The following is a 19,378-nucleotide window of genomic DNA, read 5'->3' as shown; positions in this document are numbered from 1 at the left end:
CTGCTGGTCTGATCGAAGAAGGTTGGAAGAGAGAAGGTGAAGAGGGGGTGGAGGGGGAGGAAGAAGAAAGGAAAGAAGAGGGGAGGTGAGAAATGGACTTTTAAGGGCAGCCAGACAGGAGCTGCACGAAGCAGGTTCCCGAGATAAGATCTCCTGCCTGATCTCTTGCCAAGCGAGCTTCCAGAAAGCAAACGATCAAATCTCCGGCGTGTTGCGATCGCATGGCCGCTAGAGGCTCTCCTCTCTACAACGTGCAGGGTTTAGGTGACTTCCGATGGTGTCACCATGCTGGGCATTGTACTAGCGGGGATGTTAACCCGCTTATACAAGTAGATTGAACTTAACAAATGGTATTCAAGCAGCATCTGCACGTGCGGGACTCGTGTACGTTGTCTGGAAAGCTTCAGAGTCTTGGAAGTCTTGGAAGTCTTGGGGGGGCTTTTTTGCCAAGCGATCCAGTCTTGGCCCTCCGCTTCCCACGAGGGCTTGGCAGGGACTCGATCGAGGGTGCCTGGTTGTTAGTTGTCATAAGCGATAGTCCATTTTCAAAATACAATTTGATTCTCCCAAGTCACTCAAAATATAGAGTTTGAGCGCATACACAATGGCCTATAGAATGGCATAGAGCTCTGCTCATACTGTAGCTCTGCTGCATACAAGAACAAACTTTAGATGCACCAACCAATCACAACGCCTCCCTACTAGCCAGCTACTGCCCTCTTAAAGTTCTAATGAAGCCTAGTATGGTGAATGTGATCCTGGTTGCTAATGGAATTGGTTCATTCTCTACCTAGCAGGTATTTAGGCAGTTTGTAACCTAAAATCAAGGACAGATTAAGTTTAGCCTGAGAACCAGGGCTCGAACTTATGCAGAATATATATCTCCGGCCAAATGGAGCAAAACTGTTCTTAATGTTAGTGAATCTTGCAGCAATGCCCTTTCCAATTGCAAAAATACATGAGATCACCCTATAGATGTTGATCGTCGGCATCCATCTTAACGTCATAATCCCAGTTGGACTACTGTACTTCTGGTGGGTGCTGTTTACTGACGTCACTCGGTTCAGGTTGAGCGGGACGCGTCGTGTCGCGTTTCCCTCAAGTGATTTATCAGTCACAACCCCCTATTCCATCGCTGACACTCCTGCAACCCTCCGACTCACAATTCCTCCTAAGACACACCAAATTGCCTATCAACATGGCCCCCAAGAGAAAGTCCACCGACGCGGCGGCCGACGTCGCATCCAAAAAGACCAAAGCCAGCACCGACAATGCTACCGATAATGCTCCTGACAATACTCCCGAGAACGCCACCGAGAAGCCCCAGGTTCCTCGCAGCAAGCGCTGGTCAAAGGGTCTTTCTGGCTCTGCAAACGCTGACACGGAATTCCGCACGATAATCGCACGCAATCCCGACTCTCTCTGGAAGTTTGCCTGTCAGTGCCGACAAATTGTCGGATCGGATGACGACGACGAGGAGGATGAAGATGAGGACGGCGAAGATGAAGGCGAGGGCGAGGGTGAGCCCAAGAAGACTGATGATCTCCCTCCATGTGATGGAGGAAAGACCTGCCTTTGCCAAAAGCCAATCGAAGAACATCCTGACCACCCATACTCTTTGTCCCTGGGAGGCATTCAGAAGTTCACTACGACTTCCATCCTCTGCGATCTACGTAACCCGGACATGTTCGACATGTACCTCTACAACGACTTCTACGGCTACGGGTTGGTGGAAGTGCTTGGCAACTTGCTCCTCGATTTCGAGGAAGCCAAGGATGACTGGAAACAACAGTGGTACATCTGCGAGGCCGTGATGCTGTTCTTCTTTCGCTACGACCCTGCCGCTTTGTTCATGTATGTTGTCTTTCTTGCCTTCTCGCCCCGTCCCGCCTCACTGTTTCTCATCTAATGTTTAATCAATTTCCAGGATCGATGATGGCGATGGCTTAGACATGTTCCTTCATGCCGTTCGAACCATGTTCCTCGCGATGATGGCAACCCTCGAGCGCCTCGACCTCCTGAAACCCGACTCTGAGATCAAGAATATTGGTATGGTCATGGGCTTAGCTATCCGCCTCGATGCGTTCGCGGAAGACAATGAGGGCACCGAGGACCTCCCCAAATATCTGTATGCGTATGCCGCGAAGCACAATATTGTCCTTCGTGATGTGCCAGAGGATAGTGAGCTGGAGGAACCAGTGCCTGCGACCGGCAAGGGTTCGCTGCCCGCGCCCACGGCTAAGAAGAATGACCCGTGGGGCTTTGCACAGGAGCTGAAGCAGCTCAGGAAAGAACAAACACTGGGGGAGACCAATTCGACATAACCACCATGTCTGCACCACAGCGCAAGAAGGCCCATTTTGATCGCAAAGATCCGCTGGATAAGGAGGCGATTAAGGCACTCAAGGAAGGCTTGGTCATGCAGATGCTGTAACTGAGTGTACACCTTCTGGTTGGTTCGTTAAGCGTCGACACTAACCCTGAATCTTTGCTGTTGCTTATGTATATTTTATTCTTTATAATCTCGGATCTTATATATTTCATTTGAATCATAGTATTGTGGGGTCTTACATGATTTTCTAGTGAGGAGACCCCGAGGACTGATCTCGAGCCCGACTCAGAACTTCCATTGGTTGATCCACCTCTCCATCAATGGTGCATCAATCGCCTGCAATCGTCGCAAGGTCTTGCTGGCAGCCTGTGTTTTGGTCGTCTCTGTCGATGGCCCTGCCTCATCGGAGTACGCGATCGCCTTGAAAAAGTCCAAGATCTTGAGAGCAGGCTTGTCACGCAGATCATCTTCCGTGGGGTTGGTGAAACTCTCCAGCGTTGCGATCCAAGTCTGAATATCAACAGGCTCGACATCGAAATACTTTGTCACAGCCGGGATGAGCGATTGCCAACCAGCGACCTTGGGGTTGACAATATGGAACGCCGCACATGGCTCATCCTCCTGCGTGGAGCGTCGGGTGCGAACGATATCGGTGATCACTTTGGCGCAGACATCCTGCGAAATGTTCTGTTAGTTGTGGATGCATGAGATGACTAGGGCGAAACATACCACTGGAACCCATTGCACCGATACCGAACCCAGTGAGTTTGGAATCTGTTTGATAGTCTTGGAAGCTGCAACTAGGGACGGCAACCATTCCTGCTTATTCCACATTCCCAGCTCGGTGGTTGGACCTCCAATTTGGCCCACGCGGTGGATGCTTGTCGGGACACCACATTTGGCCGATGCCATAGCACAGATTCTCTCAGAGACGTGCTTCGACTCGCCGTACCCTTGACGGAGCACAGAACTAGGGTCGTCGAAGATTACCTCCGGGATGGAAGGTCCCTTGTTGTACCCTTCAATAGTGGAGATGGACGAAATGAAATGAATATGAGCTGTCTTCTCGCTGGCAACGCTAAACTCCACCAAACGGCGCACACCCTCGATATGTGGGTTCTCAAAGGCTTCCACTCGGTGGTTAAAGTTCACCTTCCAGGCATTGTGAATGATAGTGTCAACCTCCTGCAACATCTCGTCATACTTGGCTTCATCAAGCCCTAGCTTCTCAGCACCAAACTGAGCCTGGAGGAACTCGACTCGCCGAGGGAAATGGTTAAGCGTAGTGAGTCCCTTTTCGCGGAGACTCTGAAGCTGTCTTGGGGCAGCATCTTCTGATCGATTGAGGCAGTAGATTTTGGTAACGCTGAAGTCGCGGATAAGCTCGGATAACAAGTAGGATCCTAGAGAACCCGTTGAACCAGTGAGAATGACAGCATGATTCTGACCGAAGCCCTCGGAATATTTGCTGACTAGGTCGGCGATTCTTGTTTCTCGGTCGCTCTCGGTTTCAACCACCGCGGTGGCAGGGGCAGTATCCTGTCCTTGGAGAATGTTATGGATATACTCGGTGAGTTGAGAAATTGTTGGCAACGAATATAGTTGTGGGCTGGTGAATGCGGCCCCCAGGTCTGGACGAGCAGATTGCAAAGAAGCTTGCAGGATCTGGCCCAAGCGCAGGGTCTGGAGGGAATCAAGACCGGATGCAAAAATGTCTGCATTTTCATCAAAGTCTTTCACCTCCAAGATATCACACAGAGCTGATGCGACATAGGTAGAAATGTCCGACCGGCTAGCATCTTTGGGGATCTGGGCGACATCAAGCTGATCGGCTTCGGCATACAAGGCATCGATCTCATCTGCATAGTCATTGACAATCATTCGTCGCTTGATGGTGCCTTTAGCCGTCAACTGGAACGGCTTAGATTGCAAGGCAACCCCGACACGGTCCTTCATTATCTGAGCATGGCCAGGGGCCGCTTCATTCGCTTTCTTTACGCACAGCCAGATCTCTTCAATTAGGGCACTGGGTTTTCCATTCCATGACTCCCAGTCGGGCTCAATCAGAACTCCCGATTGGAACCGGCCTTGACCGACAACGACTGCTCGAGCAACGAGGGGATGACCAGAGATAACCTCCTCCATATTAATTGGGTTGAACTTTTCACCGTTGCTCAAAACAATCACGTCGTCACGCCGACCGGCATAGAGCCAGAGGCCTTCCTTCTCTGGGTGAGGAGTGAAGAGGTCCCCAGTTTGATATTCCTCCTTGTCTGGATAAGTGTGGAACACGGCGTGCAGCGCGCTTCCATTTTCACCTCGTGGCACTACAAGCTCGTAGTATCCATCACCCGCATCGCGCATTTCATACCCAGCAAAGGGGTTGAATTCAAGATACGGCCACTCATCCTTGTCTTGATACTTCAGAGCACCGAAGATAGCACACTCGCTAGATCCAAGCACGGATTGAAGATGGACGACCTCGGCAATACGGTCACCAGCTTCCCGAGCCATGGGTGCACCACCAAAGGTAAGCATGTCAAATGTCTTCAAGCATTCCATGCCAAGCTCAGAGGTAGAGAGCTCTTCAAGCATCGACGGTGCCAAGTTAGCAGTCTTGGGCTGGCCATGTTTCACGACTTGGGCCAGGAGATCAACCGTCAAGGGCTTTTCGTGAGTCAACACGAATGGCGTATCTGCCAGAATTGGGATCATCATGTTGAGCATCCCCATAAGATGGAAGAATGGGCTTACGGAAAGGACTCGCTTGCCCTTTCCTGCGACTGCAACGATGCTCCCGATCCGATTCTCGGGCGTTGGTAGTTCGCATATCTTTTGCAGGGCGATGAAGTAGCCATTCGTCATGGGGACTGGCTTGGGCATACCTAACGGGAGGAACGAGGTGCTCATTAGCCTTCGCTTTACAGTCAATACCTCATGTACTAACCAGTAGTTCCAGAACTATGAATGTAGACCGCCACTCGGTCTTCCGGGTCCTCTGCAGGCTCTTTGATGGTAGGCACAGGAGCAGTCGCTTGACGATCGAATACATCCCAAAGATCTGGTGCCAGCCACGATTGCAACGATGGGTTGACCGCCTTGATCTCATCGACCTGTCGACTTCGTTCAGGCGTGTAAACAAACTTAGAACAATTCACGGCATTGAGGACATGGCTTGACGCCGGCTCCGAGTTTCTCGACGAGAGGAAGACAACCTATTATCCCTTAGCGACCCGACCAAACACCCTAATCAAAGGACCGGTGAGATAATACCGTATGGCGCAATCTCATGCACGCAAAGACAAACGCACAATATCGAATGTCGTTCGCACCCATATACGCTAAAGCCTGCGGTTCATCCGCCGAAGCCACATTTTCATGGATCCAAAGCGCGAGCCGGTTAGTCGCGCTCACCACGTCAGCAATGCTGATATCGACCCATCCATCGGCGACTTCAGCGGAGGCAGGGTGAAGGCAATACAATGCGTCAGGATCCCGTGCATAGATGGAGTCGAGCAAACGCAGGACCGTGGAGTTTTGGCTAATCGATCCCATTGCAGCGATTTACTGAGATCACGATCGAAAAAATTAAAAAAATTTTGCAGACGCCTGGTATTTATACTCGGACGCTGTGTATCAATTCCTAGCTACGAAGGAAGGGGGGGGATCTACACCTGATGCTACCTAGCCGCCGATCATAGGGTGTTCTGCGGGAGCAGACGAAAGTCACCGCGCTAAAGCTGTGCAGTAGGTAGCACAACATAAGAGCATTTACGATCCGCGATGCTAATTGGTGGAAGCTCCCAGAACAACTACTGTTTGGTGATTGCAGAGCAACTTGACTGTCCAATTGTTGTTCGAGTAGATGCAGCTGAGCTTTTGGGTCCTGCAAGTGCCTCGCTCCAGGTAGCACGAGCGACCGTGTTGTATGGGGTATGTGGTCATATAGCTGCAAGAGCTGCATCTTCTGCAGAAGTTCATGTATACCAGCCCTCTGTGGCTTTGGTACTGTGTTCGACATCGATTGGCTGTGGAGGAGGAGTTTTCAGCTCCACGAATCTCGAGTGTCCTCGGCGTGCGCGAGAAAACAAAAACTGATGATGCCTCGAGAACTGGCGGTGTACAGTGCTTGCGATCGTACCGGCGTATACGCCCATATCGATAAAGACTAGAGGGGAGACGGATTCTGTTGATTAGTATGTCTTTGCTTTGCTTTCGTTTGAAGACGGCGCATATATTTATAGTTTATAGGCAAAGCGACCTCAGCACGGGTTTGCGAGGCGAGACAACGGCGAGAGATCGGCGGATGCAGAACCCATTGGACAAGGAAGAGTGTCTGCTGTTGTAATAGGAGTCTTGCTTTGCTCGTAGATAATCAGGAACATATGGTCATGATCTCGGGCGGCGAATGGGCCCTTAAAAGCAATGGTACCAGCCAGCCACTTGCGAGAAAGTAATCCGCCGGGTGCAAACCAACAGAAGGCTGTCGCTAGTCAAATCGTCTAGATAGTGCGTCAATTCAAGTAAGCAGACACCGAGTGATCAAACCACACAGTCCACGATAAAGCTCTCCGTGATGTCAGTCTGCCAGACTGCCAGAAATGGTAAACCGCGGGTATTGAGAATCGAAGCGATTTGTCAGGAAAATATCCGACGACCTAGGAGACGGCGAGCGAGGGGAGACACAAAAGTATGAGTTTGTGACCTATCACACAGATCGGATCAGATTAGAAGAGGTTGATAAGATCACTAGATTATAAGCATATATCAGTAACAGATGATAGAAAGCACCCAAGTAATGTAAAATCTGAGGCCAGTCAGTATCCCTTGGGCATAGGACATACTAACAAGCGAACGTAACCTCCCATTCTCCCAAGGCACGTGGCCAAAGACTGGGTCCGGCTGGAGGACATGAGAAAGCGAAAAGCGGAAGACATTATTTATTTGATGCACAGCAAATATCAAAATTGATAGCAAAATGGCTGGCTTCCAATAAGAACCCCCATGGGCTCTGCGATGGATGTCCTATCAGTCAATCTTCTCCATGATCTCGTAGGGGGAAGAACATGGAAATAGAGATAAAGACAATCAAAAAGAGTCCAGAAACGAAAAAAAAACTCAAATCTTCGCTGGCAAGGCCGCCAAGAAAAAAAAGTGATAGACGAGCATGTCATTGACAAAGAGCTCACAAAGCGATAGAGAACAAAAGACTCACAAACACATAGAAAGCCACAAAGCGATGGAAAAAAAACCTAGGAAAACTCATCCGAGTCAGGTAACAGGCCCTCAACCAAGATCCTCGTACAACCACTACAACAAGGCTATAGTTAACTCGAGCCAATTTCCTATCTGAGCATCCCACAGCTCTCGCTTGCAAGTCGTGTGGCCTTCTCAAATGAATAGACGAGGCTGGGGATCGCCCGCCATTATCTGTTTAGCCGCTGACTCGCAACTACATAGCATGACTCGCTGGGATGCGGTTCGCTTGAATGGGGCTATTGTTGTCTAATAACAAGGCGAAAGACACTAACGGTAGCAGTGCCTGACCAGACAAAGAAATGAGGTTGTATGTTGTATTGAATTCGAGTCCAATCGGATGCAGGGAATACTGAATCTGGGACTTTTGAAGCGTGTCCCCCTAGGCGTCGGCTCCGACGGAAGCGCTTTGTTAGTTTCCACCCGTTGAACGATCTACTGCGAGCAGGGATTGTTGCGAGTCATTCCCGTGGCTCCATATCGGGAAAAACGGCGGTGTGATGTTTTTGATATGGTAGAGAGAGAGAGAGAGAGAGAGAGAGAGAGAGAGAGAGGGAGAGAAAAGAAAACGAGGTAGGGGGATAGAGTACGTAGTAGAGAATTGAGGGTTAGGGGATTAGGTTGGCAATGTTTTACGTGTTCTGTTCTCATACTTCTTAGCTAGCAGGTCCACTGCATTGTGTTAGACTGTAGTTAAGGTTCCTGGTTACCAATGTACGCACATGCGCCAAATTGAATTGTTCTCCTCCGCGATCATAGCCATTTTCAATTGGAATCCGTGCTGAATGGAGAAGAATTTCCAGACTTTGGCATGTACCCCTCACCCCGCTCGAGTGAACAATCCAGACGGACCGAGGGAAGTCTATCAGCGCTCAGTGAACCAAGTTTAAACCAATCGCATCGCGGAATTTGCCATGATGTCCACCCTCGCCCGCGCACTGTACCCCCGTGGCCATCAACGATGTACACAGTAGTATTCCAAATCAACAACGCAAAGTCTCAATTTTGAGGTCGGATATACAGATAAAGGCAACCGAGCGGCCCGAATATATTTATGGAGGCGATCTACAAGCATGACAGGACCCCGAGGATATCATTGATCGCGGGGTCTAACCCGACAAATGCAGAGCTTGCATCTTCTGTTCCCAAAGCTCACCTGGTCAAGTAACGACGGATGCACAATCTCCATGGCCCGGGACCAGCTTCCAATGCAAGTGCAAAAGGTACCGACATGACTGTGATCAGGATGGACCAATGTGGGATTCCCACGTTCTGTGGCGGGGTTAGCTGCATTGGAATGTGTCCCTTAGCGCCATGTCAAAGTATTACAGACCTCGCAAGGCAACGCCCGTCCGGGTCTAGACAGAGTCCTTTTGTTAGCAAGAGTATTGCGTCGAGGCACGCTAGTAGCACTCTATCAAAAGCATCGCGTTAGATAGCCATCCCGATCAGTCCTGGTGCGTCGTGACAGGATTATGGAAAACGCAAGACTGTGGATAACTGTCCGCCCCGGCTCTTCCGCTGTCTTTGGGCTTGGAGAGAAGCCACTGACAAGTGGGGCGCGCTTGAATCATGCCAGTTACCATGCTGTCGGGTGGCTAACTCCTGCCCAGATAAGCAGACCCCCGAGATTGAACGAGAGAAATGCGCGACGATCAACCAGGTGGAAGGTGGGCCCTGGATTGGCCAATTGGAACATATTCGTCATTCCATGGAATAGTGAGACCCGGCCCCCCTGATTCTCGTTGTCATGGGCTTGGAGCCGAGAATTCCACCAGACAAGCCAGCCCGAGCCTGGTGGTGATAGGGTTGAATCCTGAATGGAGTAAACGGCGCAACGTGGTTGGGCAGAAAGGGCCCCCGTCTCGGAGAATTCTCGAATTCCAAATTGGCCCTTTCTCTCTTTCTCCACAATGGAGCACCCTGGCAAAGACAGCATCAAATGCTTTGGAAGGCGATGATCGAAGTCGATCTTCTGCAGCGAACGTCATTGGGAAGTCGACTACAGAAGTGATGCAGACCTGCGAACGCACCGAAGAGCATAGGAAAAGGGACGCGACCACGGCGAGGGAACTGGGCGGGGAGCTCCTCGTGGCCAATTAACACGAGTGGAGAATGACAGCCTGCAGCCGTTAGAAGCTGAACTTGATCTGCGGGCGTTGGGACTTGCACTAAGTGTGTCACTTGGATGGCCAGCGTTCGTCTATACCCCCACGGGTCCAGTTCATCGGAAGGAAAAAAAAAACAATATTGGCATCCGGTGGAATGGGCCGACGTACCTTATGCTTCGTACATCCGTAGACTGCATCGAGCATACGAAGTATGGAGCGAGATAAGTGAGATTGCCAAGGAAGTTCGCGACGTGGGCTCCACATTTGATGGAGAAGAGAGAGGGAAACGACGAAAAAAAAGGCAATCTCCATTCGACCACCGACAACAACACGTGAGGCGTTCCAAGCTTCAAACTTGCACCAACTCTCTTTCTCACTATCACTTTCTCATGGACGTTGGCTGGAAGATCATCGACGAAAAAAGGATCCCGATTCCCCGATTTCCCAATTCGACTTCTTTTTGCGCGACTGAATCGCCTTGCCTCGGGCTTGCACTTGGGCCCTTAGCGCCCTTTCAATGCAAATCCCGTTCCTTCCCCCATCGCCTCCATCATCCCTAAACTCTGTTGAACCTTAGCCCTGGTCTCTCGAAACTAGAAATATGACAGCTCCACCTCGCTTTTCTCTCACAATCCGGTAGTGTTCCGGGGAACCATTCCCTTGAAAAAAACCTTCTTGATATCCACCGATCCAAACACAAAGAACAAGATGCGACCCTTGTCACTGGTCAGTCGGACCAGTGGCGATCGGGTCGCTCCGATTGATACTCTAGAGCCTATTGCCATTGTTGGCTTGGCTACTCGTTTCTCCAAGGATGCAGCCACCACCGAAGATCTATGGCAGATGCTGTTGGAAGCGAGATCAACTTGGTCTTCCATTCCCAAGGAACGATTCAATTCAGATGCATTTTATCACCCAGATCCGGAACATGGGGGAACGGTTAGTCTTTCCGGGCGGCTGATTAGCGTATCCGAGATGATATGCATAAAGCAAGTGGCTGATTGATGTATCACTTTTTTCTAGTTCCATGTCCAAGGAGGGCATTTCCTCTCGGAAGATCCGGCCGTCTTCGATGGTCCCTTCTTCAATATTTCCAAGAATGAACTCTTGACCTTAGATCCGCAACAACGATTGGTCCTGGAAAATGTCTACCATTCCTTGGAAAATGCTGGCATCCCCATGGAGAATGCCCTGGGCTCCAACACATCCGTCTTTGTCAGCGGGTTTAACCATGAATACCTTGGAATACTCAATTCAGACCCAGAAACCGCGGTCAAGTACAAACCAACCGGCGTAACGAATGCCACTCTTTCGAACAGAGTCAGCTGGTTCTTCAACTTCAAGGGATCTAGTATGACAATTGACACCGCCTGCTCCAGTAGTCTGGTGGCGTTGCATCTCGCCGTGCAAAGTCTACGTGCCAGAGAAACAAACATGGTAAGCATTCTTCTTATCGAATCGATTTATGGCCAATTGTTGATTACTTTTCAAGGCCGTTGTCAGCGGAGTCAGCATCTTGGAGAACCCCGTCGAGACAATTGGTATGGGCCACCACGGTCTACTCGGAGCTCAAGGGCGCTCTTTCAGTTTCGATGCTCGCGCTGAAGGTTACGCCCGTGGGGAGGGTGTTGGCACGGTAATCCTGAAGCCATTGCATGCTGCCATGCGAGATGGCGATACTATCCGTGCGATCATCCGGGAGACCGGGGTGAATCAAGATGGCCGTACCCCCGGAATCACCGTTCCCAGTGCCGATGCCCAAGAGAGACTTATTCGAGAAGTCTACTGGAGAGCCGGGCTAGATATGGAACAGACCAGGTTCGTCGAGGCTCACGGCACTGGTACGAGTACTGGGGACCCTATCGAGGCAGAAGCTTTGTCGAGGGCGTTCAAATGCCGTCGAGATGGGCCTCTTTATGTCGGCGCAGTCAAATCTTCCATTGGGCATTTGGAAGGAGGTTCAGGGGTAGCAAGCATCATCAAGTCTATTCTCGTTCTAGAGTCAGGGATTATTCCTGCCAATCATGGCCTCCAGGAGGTTAATCCCAAGATTCCTACCGCTGATTGGAATATTGAATTTCCCATTCAGAATACGCCGTGGCCGTCAAAGGGACTACGCAGGGTGTCTGTGAATTCATTCGGCATTGGCGGAACCAATGCTCACTGCGTCTTGGATGATGCCTACCATTATCTCCAAGAACGCAGGATCTCAGCCGCTCATCATACAACACCAACCGTCTCCCGTGCTGGAAAGATACTGTCAAGGAGACCGTCAAGTCACGGATCTGAGACCGACGACTCTTACTGTCACTCTGATTCTGCAGATGATAGCGACCATTCCGGTAGTGGCTTCGTGCTTGTAGACACTCCTACCAGTGAAGCATTCTGTAGCTCACCGGGTTTTGGACCTCCTGACTTCAATAGTCTGATTGAGATTCCTCATATATTTTTGCTTTCTGGATTTGACGAAGACGGTGTGAAACGCAATGCCTCTTCATATGCTAGATATCTGACCAGAAAATCGTCACGTCCACAATCTTGTGACCAACTTCTCGACGATCTATCACTCACTCTTTCACATCATCGATCTATTTTCCCATGGAAGGGTTTCGTCACGGCGTCAACAGTCAAACAGCTTGCGTGGACACTGGCAGAGTCAGGATCCTTGAGCGCCACAAGGACTGTCGCTGCACCGGAAATCAGCTTCGTGTTTACCGGGCAGGGCGCACAATACCAAGCGATGGGTCGGGCTTTGATGGCCTATCCGGTATTCCAGGAGTCTTTGGACGAGGCCTCTGAGTATATTCGTCGACTCGGAAGTCCCTGGATCTTGATGGGTAAGGCAGTCGCTTATTTCACGAGATATTGAATGTGTAGCTGACGAATATCGCAGACGAGCTCTTTGCCGACGAAAAGTCCACACGGATCAACCTTCCCGAAATCGCCCATCCAGTCTGCACCGCATTGCAGGTTGCATTGGTAGATCTCCTCGCGAGCTGGGGAATATTCCCAAAATACGTGACCGGCCATTCATCCGGAGAGATTGCAGCCGCCTACTGCGCGGGCAAGCTATCGCGCGAGGCCGCTTGGAAGGTCTCATACTTCCGTGGCTATGTCTCATCCAAGCAGTCATCAGCAAACGGAGCAATGATGGCTGTCGGCTTGAGTGGATCTCGCCTTGAATCATATCTCGATGTAGTTCGCAAGAATTTGAAAGGGGAGCTTATCATTGCCTGTCACAACAGTCCCAAGAACAACACAGTATCTGGTGACGATAAGATGGTTGATGCACTGAAAGAACTGTTGGATGCTGATGGGGTATTTGCCCGGAAACTCAATGTTCAAAATGCCTACCACTCTGCGCACATGGAGGAGATTGCCCCGGACTATCTGTATCTCATGGGCTCATTTAACTCTGGCAGCCGATTGGCTGCGCCCCATGTGGTGCATATGTTCTCTACTGTGACCGGTGAAGAGATGCAACAAGAGCACCTTCCTGGTCAATACTGGGTGAACAACATGGTTTCGCCTGTCAAATTTACCGCTGCACTAGGCAAAATGCAAGCGCGAGCAACGGCTGACGGCTCTGATGGCGGCACACTTCACATTCTTGAGGTTGGACCCCATTCAACACTTCATAGCGCCATTAAAGAGACACTCGGATTGAAGAAAGACCAGCAAAACATGAAATACCTCGGTCTACTCAAGCGGAATGATCATACATTGAACGTTCTACTCAACACCATCGGATCTCTGGCTGTCAATGGCTATCCTGTGGACTTGCACAAGATCAATCTCGCTTCTCGACCTCAGAAAAGAAGACAATCGCAGCTCCTGGTTGATCTTCCCCCATACAGCTTCAAACATACGGAGAAGATTCTCTACGAGAGCCGATTGAGCAGAAACCTGCGGAACCGGAAATTCCCTCGTCATGATCTGTTCGGTGCTCCGGTCATGGACTGGGACCCCAATCTGCCTAGGTGGAGGCATTTCGTTCGGTTGGATGAGAACCCCTGGTTGAGGGATCACATGGTAAGACTTTCGTTCGTTTCGTTCAATGCGTTTGCTAATATTATCCAGGTCACCGGTAACTACGTCTATCCTGGTGTTGGCTTCCTCGTTATGGCAATCGAGGCATCTCGACAATTGGCTGGTGAAGCGAAACTCGCCGGCTTCAAACTCCGCCATGTTTCTATTCAGAGAGCCTTGATCATCCCGGATACCAAACAAGGAATTGAAGTCTGTCTGTTGATGACATCTGCAGAGCCGTCATCTGAAGCCAAGTCTTGGCGTCGCTTTCACATCAGCTCATACAATGAGTCGAGCGACACGTGGACTGAACACTGCTCTGGTGACATCGCCGTGGAATTTGCAAAGATCGCAGATCCCATTGACAAGGGTCGCGAGGCAAAAGCAGAAGCCCAGACCCAGTTGGAAGAATTCAAATGCGCAGAGAATGATTGTACCCGATCTGTGAATTTCCCAATGATCTACAAGAACCTCCAAAGGGAGGGTCTCGGCTTCGGACCTCTCTTCCAGAACCTTGGCAATGTGCGTACCAGTGGTTCGAAGCTTGGAATGATGACAGGCATGGTATCAACTCCCGATATTGCCAAGTCAATGCCAAAGCAATACCTGCAGTCTCATTTGATCCATCCCGCCACAATGGACAGTATGATACACATGATGATCGCGGCAGTCATCGATTTCAATGGCCAGAGTTCTCTTGATACGATCAGACTTCCCACATTCATTCGTGATATGTGGGTTTCAGCCGACGTAAGCTCTTCGCCAAATCACAAGTTTACAGGACATGCATCTGTAGCTTTTTCGGGGGCTGGCAAGTTCCAGGGTCGCATTCAGGTATTCGATGCTGAAACTAAGGTGCACCGCATTGCGATGAATGATATTGAACTTACTCCTCTTGAATCGGGCTCTGAGGATACTTTCAAGCGCCAGCTGTGCACGCTAATTGACTGGACGCCGGATGTTGATTTTCTTAGTTCCGAGTCTGCCTGTGATCTGGTTCCCATTGAGCATGCCGATAGTAACCAGGAACGATTGTGGGTCCAGCGTCTTCAACTTGCAACCATGCTTCATGTCATGGATGCACTGGATGAGCTCAATGACCTCGATGTTACAACTCTCGATTTGCATCTACGCAGATTCTACGACTGGATGAGGCACGTGCGAGAGAAATTGGTGAATGATGCCATCATTCACCTGCCTTACTCCAAGTTCGGCGAAGTGGCTCACGACGAGTCACTCAAACAATCACTCTTTGGAGAGGTTGAACGACACAGTGCTGAAGGGGCCATTACAATCCGAATGGGCCGCAACATTGTCGGTGTTATGCGAAATCAGATTGACCCTCTCCATCTCATGTTCGGACAAGACAATTTTATGGAAGATGTGTACAAGGAGGGTCTTCAGTTGTACAACTTGCCCAAGTATCTCAAGAACCATCTCACACTCCTTCGCCACAAACATTCCGGATTGAATATCCTGGAAGTAGGAGGCGGTACTGGCAGTTTCACGGCGGAAATTCTCGCCGTACTTGCACCAGAATCAGACCCTGCCAAAGGCATTGCAAGCTATACATTCACCGATATCTCATCCGGCTTCTTTGATAAAGCCAAGAAGAGATTCCAATCGTGGAACAACATCATGAATTTCAAGACCATGGACATTGGAAGGAATCCCGTCGAGCAGGGCCTGCAGCCTGGTACCTACGATTTGATCTTCGCCGGGAACGTCATCCACGCCACTGCAGATTTGCACAATGCACTGGGTAATCTCAGATCTCTTCTTCGCCCTGGTGGTCAATTGATCATGCAAGAAGGAATTCGACAAGATTTCTTGTGGTATCCTCTTGTTTTTGGCCTGCTTCCCGGGTGGTGGCTTGGCAATGAGCCTATGCGACAATGGTGTCCGTACATTCCATCCTGTGAATGGAACAAACTTCTCGCTGAATCTGGGTTCTCGGGTGTCGATATCGAGTATCCAAGCTCCGCTGATGAAGACTTGACGTGGCAAAGTATCCTTGTCTCGACTGCCGTTGCTCCGCCCAATGTGACAGCGCGAGATATCTATATCCTGTCGTCGATGGCTCCGGCAACAATGGACGCAGTCGCGACGCTTCGAGATGCATTACAGCAAAGGAAAGACTCGCGTAATGTCACTGTGGTAGGACCGTCGGAGCTCAGCCTCGTCACCGGATCCGATTCACTTTGTATCTCCTTTTTCGATCTGGAAACTTCCTTCCTTTCGGACATCAAGAACGACGAGTTTGTTGCGTTAAGGTCGATGCTCGTGGAATGTCCAAACATCCTGTGGTTGACTCCAAATACTTCCTCTCAACCATTGACAGGTATGAGCACGGGTCTTCTGCGGACCGTACGATGGGAGCGCGACGCGGACGGCTCGAACATCGTGACGTTGGACATTGATGATCTTTCAGTCATTGGTGGGAAGAACCTGGCAACATGGATTGAAAAGATAGTCAACCATCAATTTTCGGCAACTCTGGCAGCTGATCGGCATGCTGAGTACCGGCTGCGAAACGGAACTATTGAAGTCGGTCGACTGCGCGAGTGGAAGGCACCAGACGAGTTCCTCGCTACGCAAGCGTCAACTGCTACACCAGAATTGAAGCGTCTTGGAGAGATCGATCGTCCCATCGAGTTGGACTTCTCAAAGCCTGCCGCACAGGGCCTATATTGGTCAACAGACACATCCTGCGAAAGCCCTATTCAGAATATGGAAATTGAGGTCGAGATTCGGGCAATGGGTCTCAGTTCGGATATCAACTGCCTCAATCCCTCGAAGGAGGCGTCTGGTATTGTGAAAAGCGTTGGGTCGGCAGTGGAAGACTTTGTCCCCGGTGATCATGTCGTCTTCCTCACTGGGAACAAAGATAAAAGCTACTTCCGGACTGTTGCGCGACTTGATCACAGATTGGCCGTCAAAATGCCCCCTGGGATGTCATTTGACGTTGCTGCAGGGCTCCCCTCTGTCTATGTCACTGCTCTCTACGGACTAGGTGATGTGGCGAGATTATCCGAGTCTGACAAGATCCTGATTCACGATGGAGCTGGAGCCCTCGGTCAGGCTGCCATTCAGTATGCCAAAATAATCGGTGCAACTATATTTACCACAGTCTCCACTGTGCAAGATCGAGAGTTCCTCACTGCTGAGTACGGAATACCTGAGGACCATGTATTCTCCCAGCACACCGACAGCTTTACTCTCGGTATCATGAGATGCACCAATGGCGATGGGGCTGATGTCGTTTTCAATGCCCTGGCCAGTGAGAGTCTGCAGGAATCCTTGGCTTGTGTTGCTCCTTTTGGTAGCTTCCTTCACGTCGATAGAAATGGCGGGAAGTTCAACAAAGCCATGCTTGATCTTTCCTCAGTGCGGCCTAACGTGACCATTGCCAACATTGATATCTCTTCCTTGGCCGAGTATAGACCGAATGTGGTCAAGCATCTGCTGACCAAAGCCCTGGGTTTGTACAAGGAAGGTGAGATTGGTCAGATTCAGCCTTTGACAGTCATGGATTTCACCAAGATTGGCGAACGCGATCAGGCATTGGACAAGAGCAAGGGAAGAATCGGGAAGGTCGTATTCAAATACGATCCTTCTGATCTGGTCGGTGTCATGCCTGATGCTCTACCTCCATATCAGTTTGACGGTCAGGTTTCTTACGTTCTTGCTGGCGGACTAGGTGGCTTGGGCCGTAGCCTGGCTCGATGGATGGTCGCCCGTGGCGCAAAGAGCCTTGTCTTCCTGTCCCGTTCTGGCCATGTATCTCCCTCGGGGGCAGAAATGCTGGAAGATATAAAAGGTTCTGGATGTACGGCCCGCATTTTCATATGCGACGTCGCCAATACCGATCACATCAAGTCTGTCGTCGAGGAATGTGCAACCTCCCTCCCTCCCATCAAAGGCTGTATCCAGTGCTCCATGACTTTACGGGTAAGTCTTCATTTTGTCATCCCAATTATCTCGTTACTAATCTATTTCACAGGATGGCGCTTTCGCAAGTATGTCCATGAGTGATTGGCAGACTCCGGTCGCGCCCAAGGTTCAAGGGTCCTGGAACCTACATGAACTTCTACCAATCGACATCGACTTTTTCGTCATGCTTTCTTCAGTGGCAGGCATCTTTGGTAATCGTGGTCAAGCCAACTATGCAGCAGGAAATACTTTCCAAGATGCCCTCGCTGCGTACCGTACTGCGCGGGGAATGAACACATACAGCCTCGACCTGGGCAGTGTGTCGAGCGTCGGATGGGTGGCTGAGAACAAAGAGTCAATGCGTACTCAAACAGCCACATTATTCGAATTGCTGCGCGAAGATGAAGTCCACGGCGCTATTGAGTTCTTGATTGACCCAAGATATCAGAAGCTCAATCCTCAATCTACACCCCAGTCACAGCTGGTGCTGGGTCTTCCAACGGCGGAATTGTGTCAACAAAATGGCATCCCGCTGCCAACATACCTCAACTACTCTCTCTTCACTCACCAACGCAACACCGTCACCACAAAAGCTGCAGAGTCCACCGACCAAAAGACAATCAGCACTGCCAGTCTCTTGAGCTCGGTGTCTTCAATTGACGACGCAGTCTCAGTGGTTTCGGACGGTATTGTCGAGAGACTCTCCTCCCTCCTTTCTATCCCCACATCAGAACTCGACGTTCAAAGATTCGGATTCGGAGCCATCGACTCACTCGTCTCAATGGAGTTCCGCTCATGGATTGTCAAAGAGCTGAAAGCTGATGTCTCTCTTTTGGATATTATGGGTGCCCAGAATATTCGCTCTCTCAGTGAGAAGATTGCTCGAACGACTCGTCTTTTGGGAGATCCTCCAACTTAGCATTTACGAATTATGATTTGCATTGGGTTTGCTGGTGCCTTTCATGTTGTGTTTTTCTGTTTTCTGTTTTCCTCGATGATGCCCATTGTTATGTTAATGCCCCTGATGAGATACGACAACATTGTTGAATGCATTGTTTTGTTTTTTTCCTTCTAACTCATGAAACGACTGGAATTTTGAGCGATCGAGATTTGTTCATTTTGGCTCCCATTTTTCTCTGATCTTCATTTCGGTTGGCGGAAGAATGTTCTGAATATATTTTTCCATCAATTATTCCATTCTCGGTTGACTTATTGCAAGTTCCTAACTTCAAAGTTTGTAAGCTTTCACGTCCCGTACAAACTATTCAGTCATTTTCGCATTTCTTGTAGGATCTATAGCTATCGGGGCCTTCTTTAGCTCCATTGGAAGCTCACAACTGTGTGGAAATATTATGGCGAAGTCGGGCGTTGATTGGCTGCCACTTTGGTGAGCATATCTCCATATCGTGACTCGTAGGAAGGTAGAAGCCTTTATGAAATGCTCCAAATTGTTCTTAGTACAATCAATAGAGACAATGCTCAATATTTAACTTATAATGTTTCCCCTCCATCATTCCCCCATCTTCCTAGCCAAAAGTCAACCCAAACGATCCGTATATCACGTGACCTCTAGATACAGAATCACGGCAGAATCCAGCCTCACCGCCCGATAACGGAATTTTTCTTATCGCCGTCTTTTTCCTCGCAACCGCCAGCTCTCGATCTCGAACTCAATTATCGCCGTTGACTTCCAGTCGCTGTTACGGGGCTACAGTCA

General features: G+C 49.9%; 3 protein-coding genes across 3 annotated transcripts; 2 read left to right on the top strand and 1 right to left on the bottom strand.

Moving 5' to 3' along the window:
* Positions 1 to 1,198: 1,198 nt before the first annotated feature.
* N7496_008656 (uncharacterized protein) lies at positions 1,199 to 2,434 on the top strand (the record flags this gene model as incomplete). The annotated part of the gene is made up of 3 exons (XM_056701575.1): positions 1,199 to 1,854; positions 1,928 to 2,217; positions 2,271 to 2,434. The coding sequence occupies 3 exons, from the start codon at positions 1,199 to 1,201 to the stop codon at positions 2,432 to 2,434; spliced, it is 1,110 nt and encodes a 369-aa protein (XP_056553638.1).
* Positions 2,435 to 2,617: 183 nt separating this feature from the next.
* On the bottom strand, positions 2,618 to 5,887 carry N7496_008655 (NRPS-like protein biosynthetic cluster; the record flags this gene model as incomplete). The annotated part of the gene is made up of 4 exons (XM_056701574.1): positions 2,618 to 3,007; positions 3,062 to 5,217; positions 5,280 to 5,547; positions 5,606 to 5,887. The coding sequence occupies 4 exons, from the start codon at positions 5,885 to 5,887 to the stop codon at positions 2,618 to 2,620; spliced, it is 3,096 nt and encodes a 1,031-aa protein (XP_056553637.1).
* A 4,520-nt stretch (positions 5,888 to 10,407) lies between these two features.
* Positions 10,408 to 18,580, top strand: N7496_008654 (type I polyketide synthase; the record flags this gene model as incomplete). Its single annotated transcript, XM_056701573.1, has 5 exons — positions 10,408 to 10,638; positions 10,723 to 11,136; positions 11,192 to 12,536; positions 12,593 to 17,679; positions 17,732 to 18,580. The coding sequence occupies 5 exons, from the start codon at positions 10,408 to 10,410 to the stop codon at positions 18,578 to 18,580; spliced, it is 7,926 nt and encodes a 2,641-aa protein (XP_056553636.1).
* Between the last annotated feature and the right edge of the window lie 798 nt (positions 18,581 to 19,378).

This window comes from Penicillium cataractarum, assembly GCF_028827025.1.
Source record: "Penicillium cataractarum strain IBT 29864 chromosome Unknown utg000007l, whole genome shotgun sequence".
NCBI classification, from domain to species: domain Eukaryota; kingdom Fungi; phylum Ascomycota; class Eurotiomycetes; order Eurotiales; family Aspergillaceae; genus Penicillium; species Penicillium cataractarum.
The sequence above is the reverse complement of the archived record's forward strand: the minus strand, read 5'-3'. Positions and strand labels throughout refer to the sequence as shown.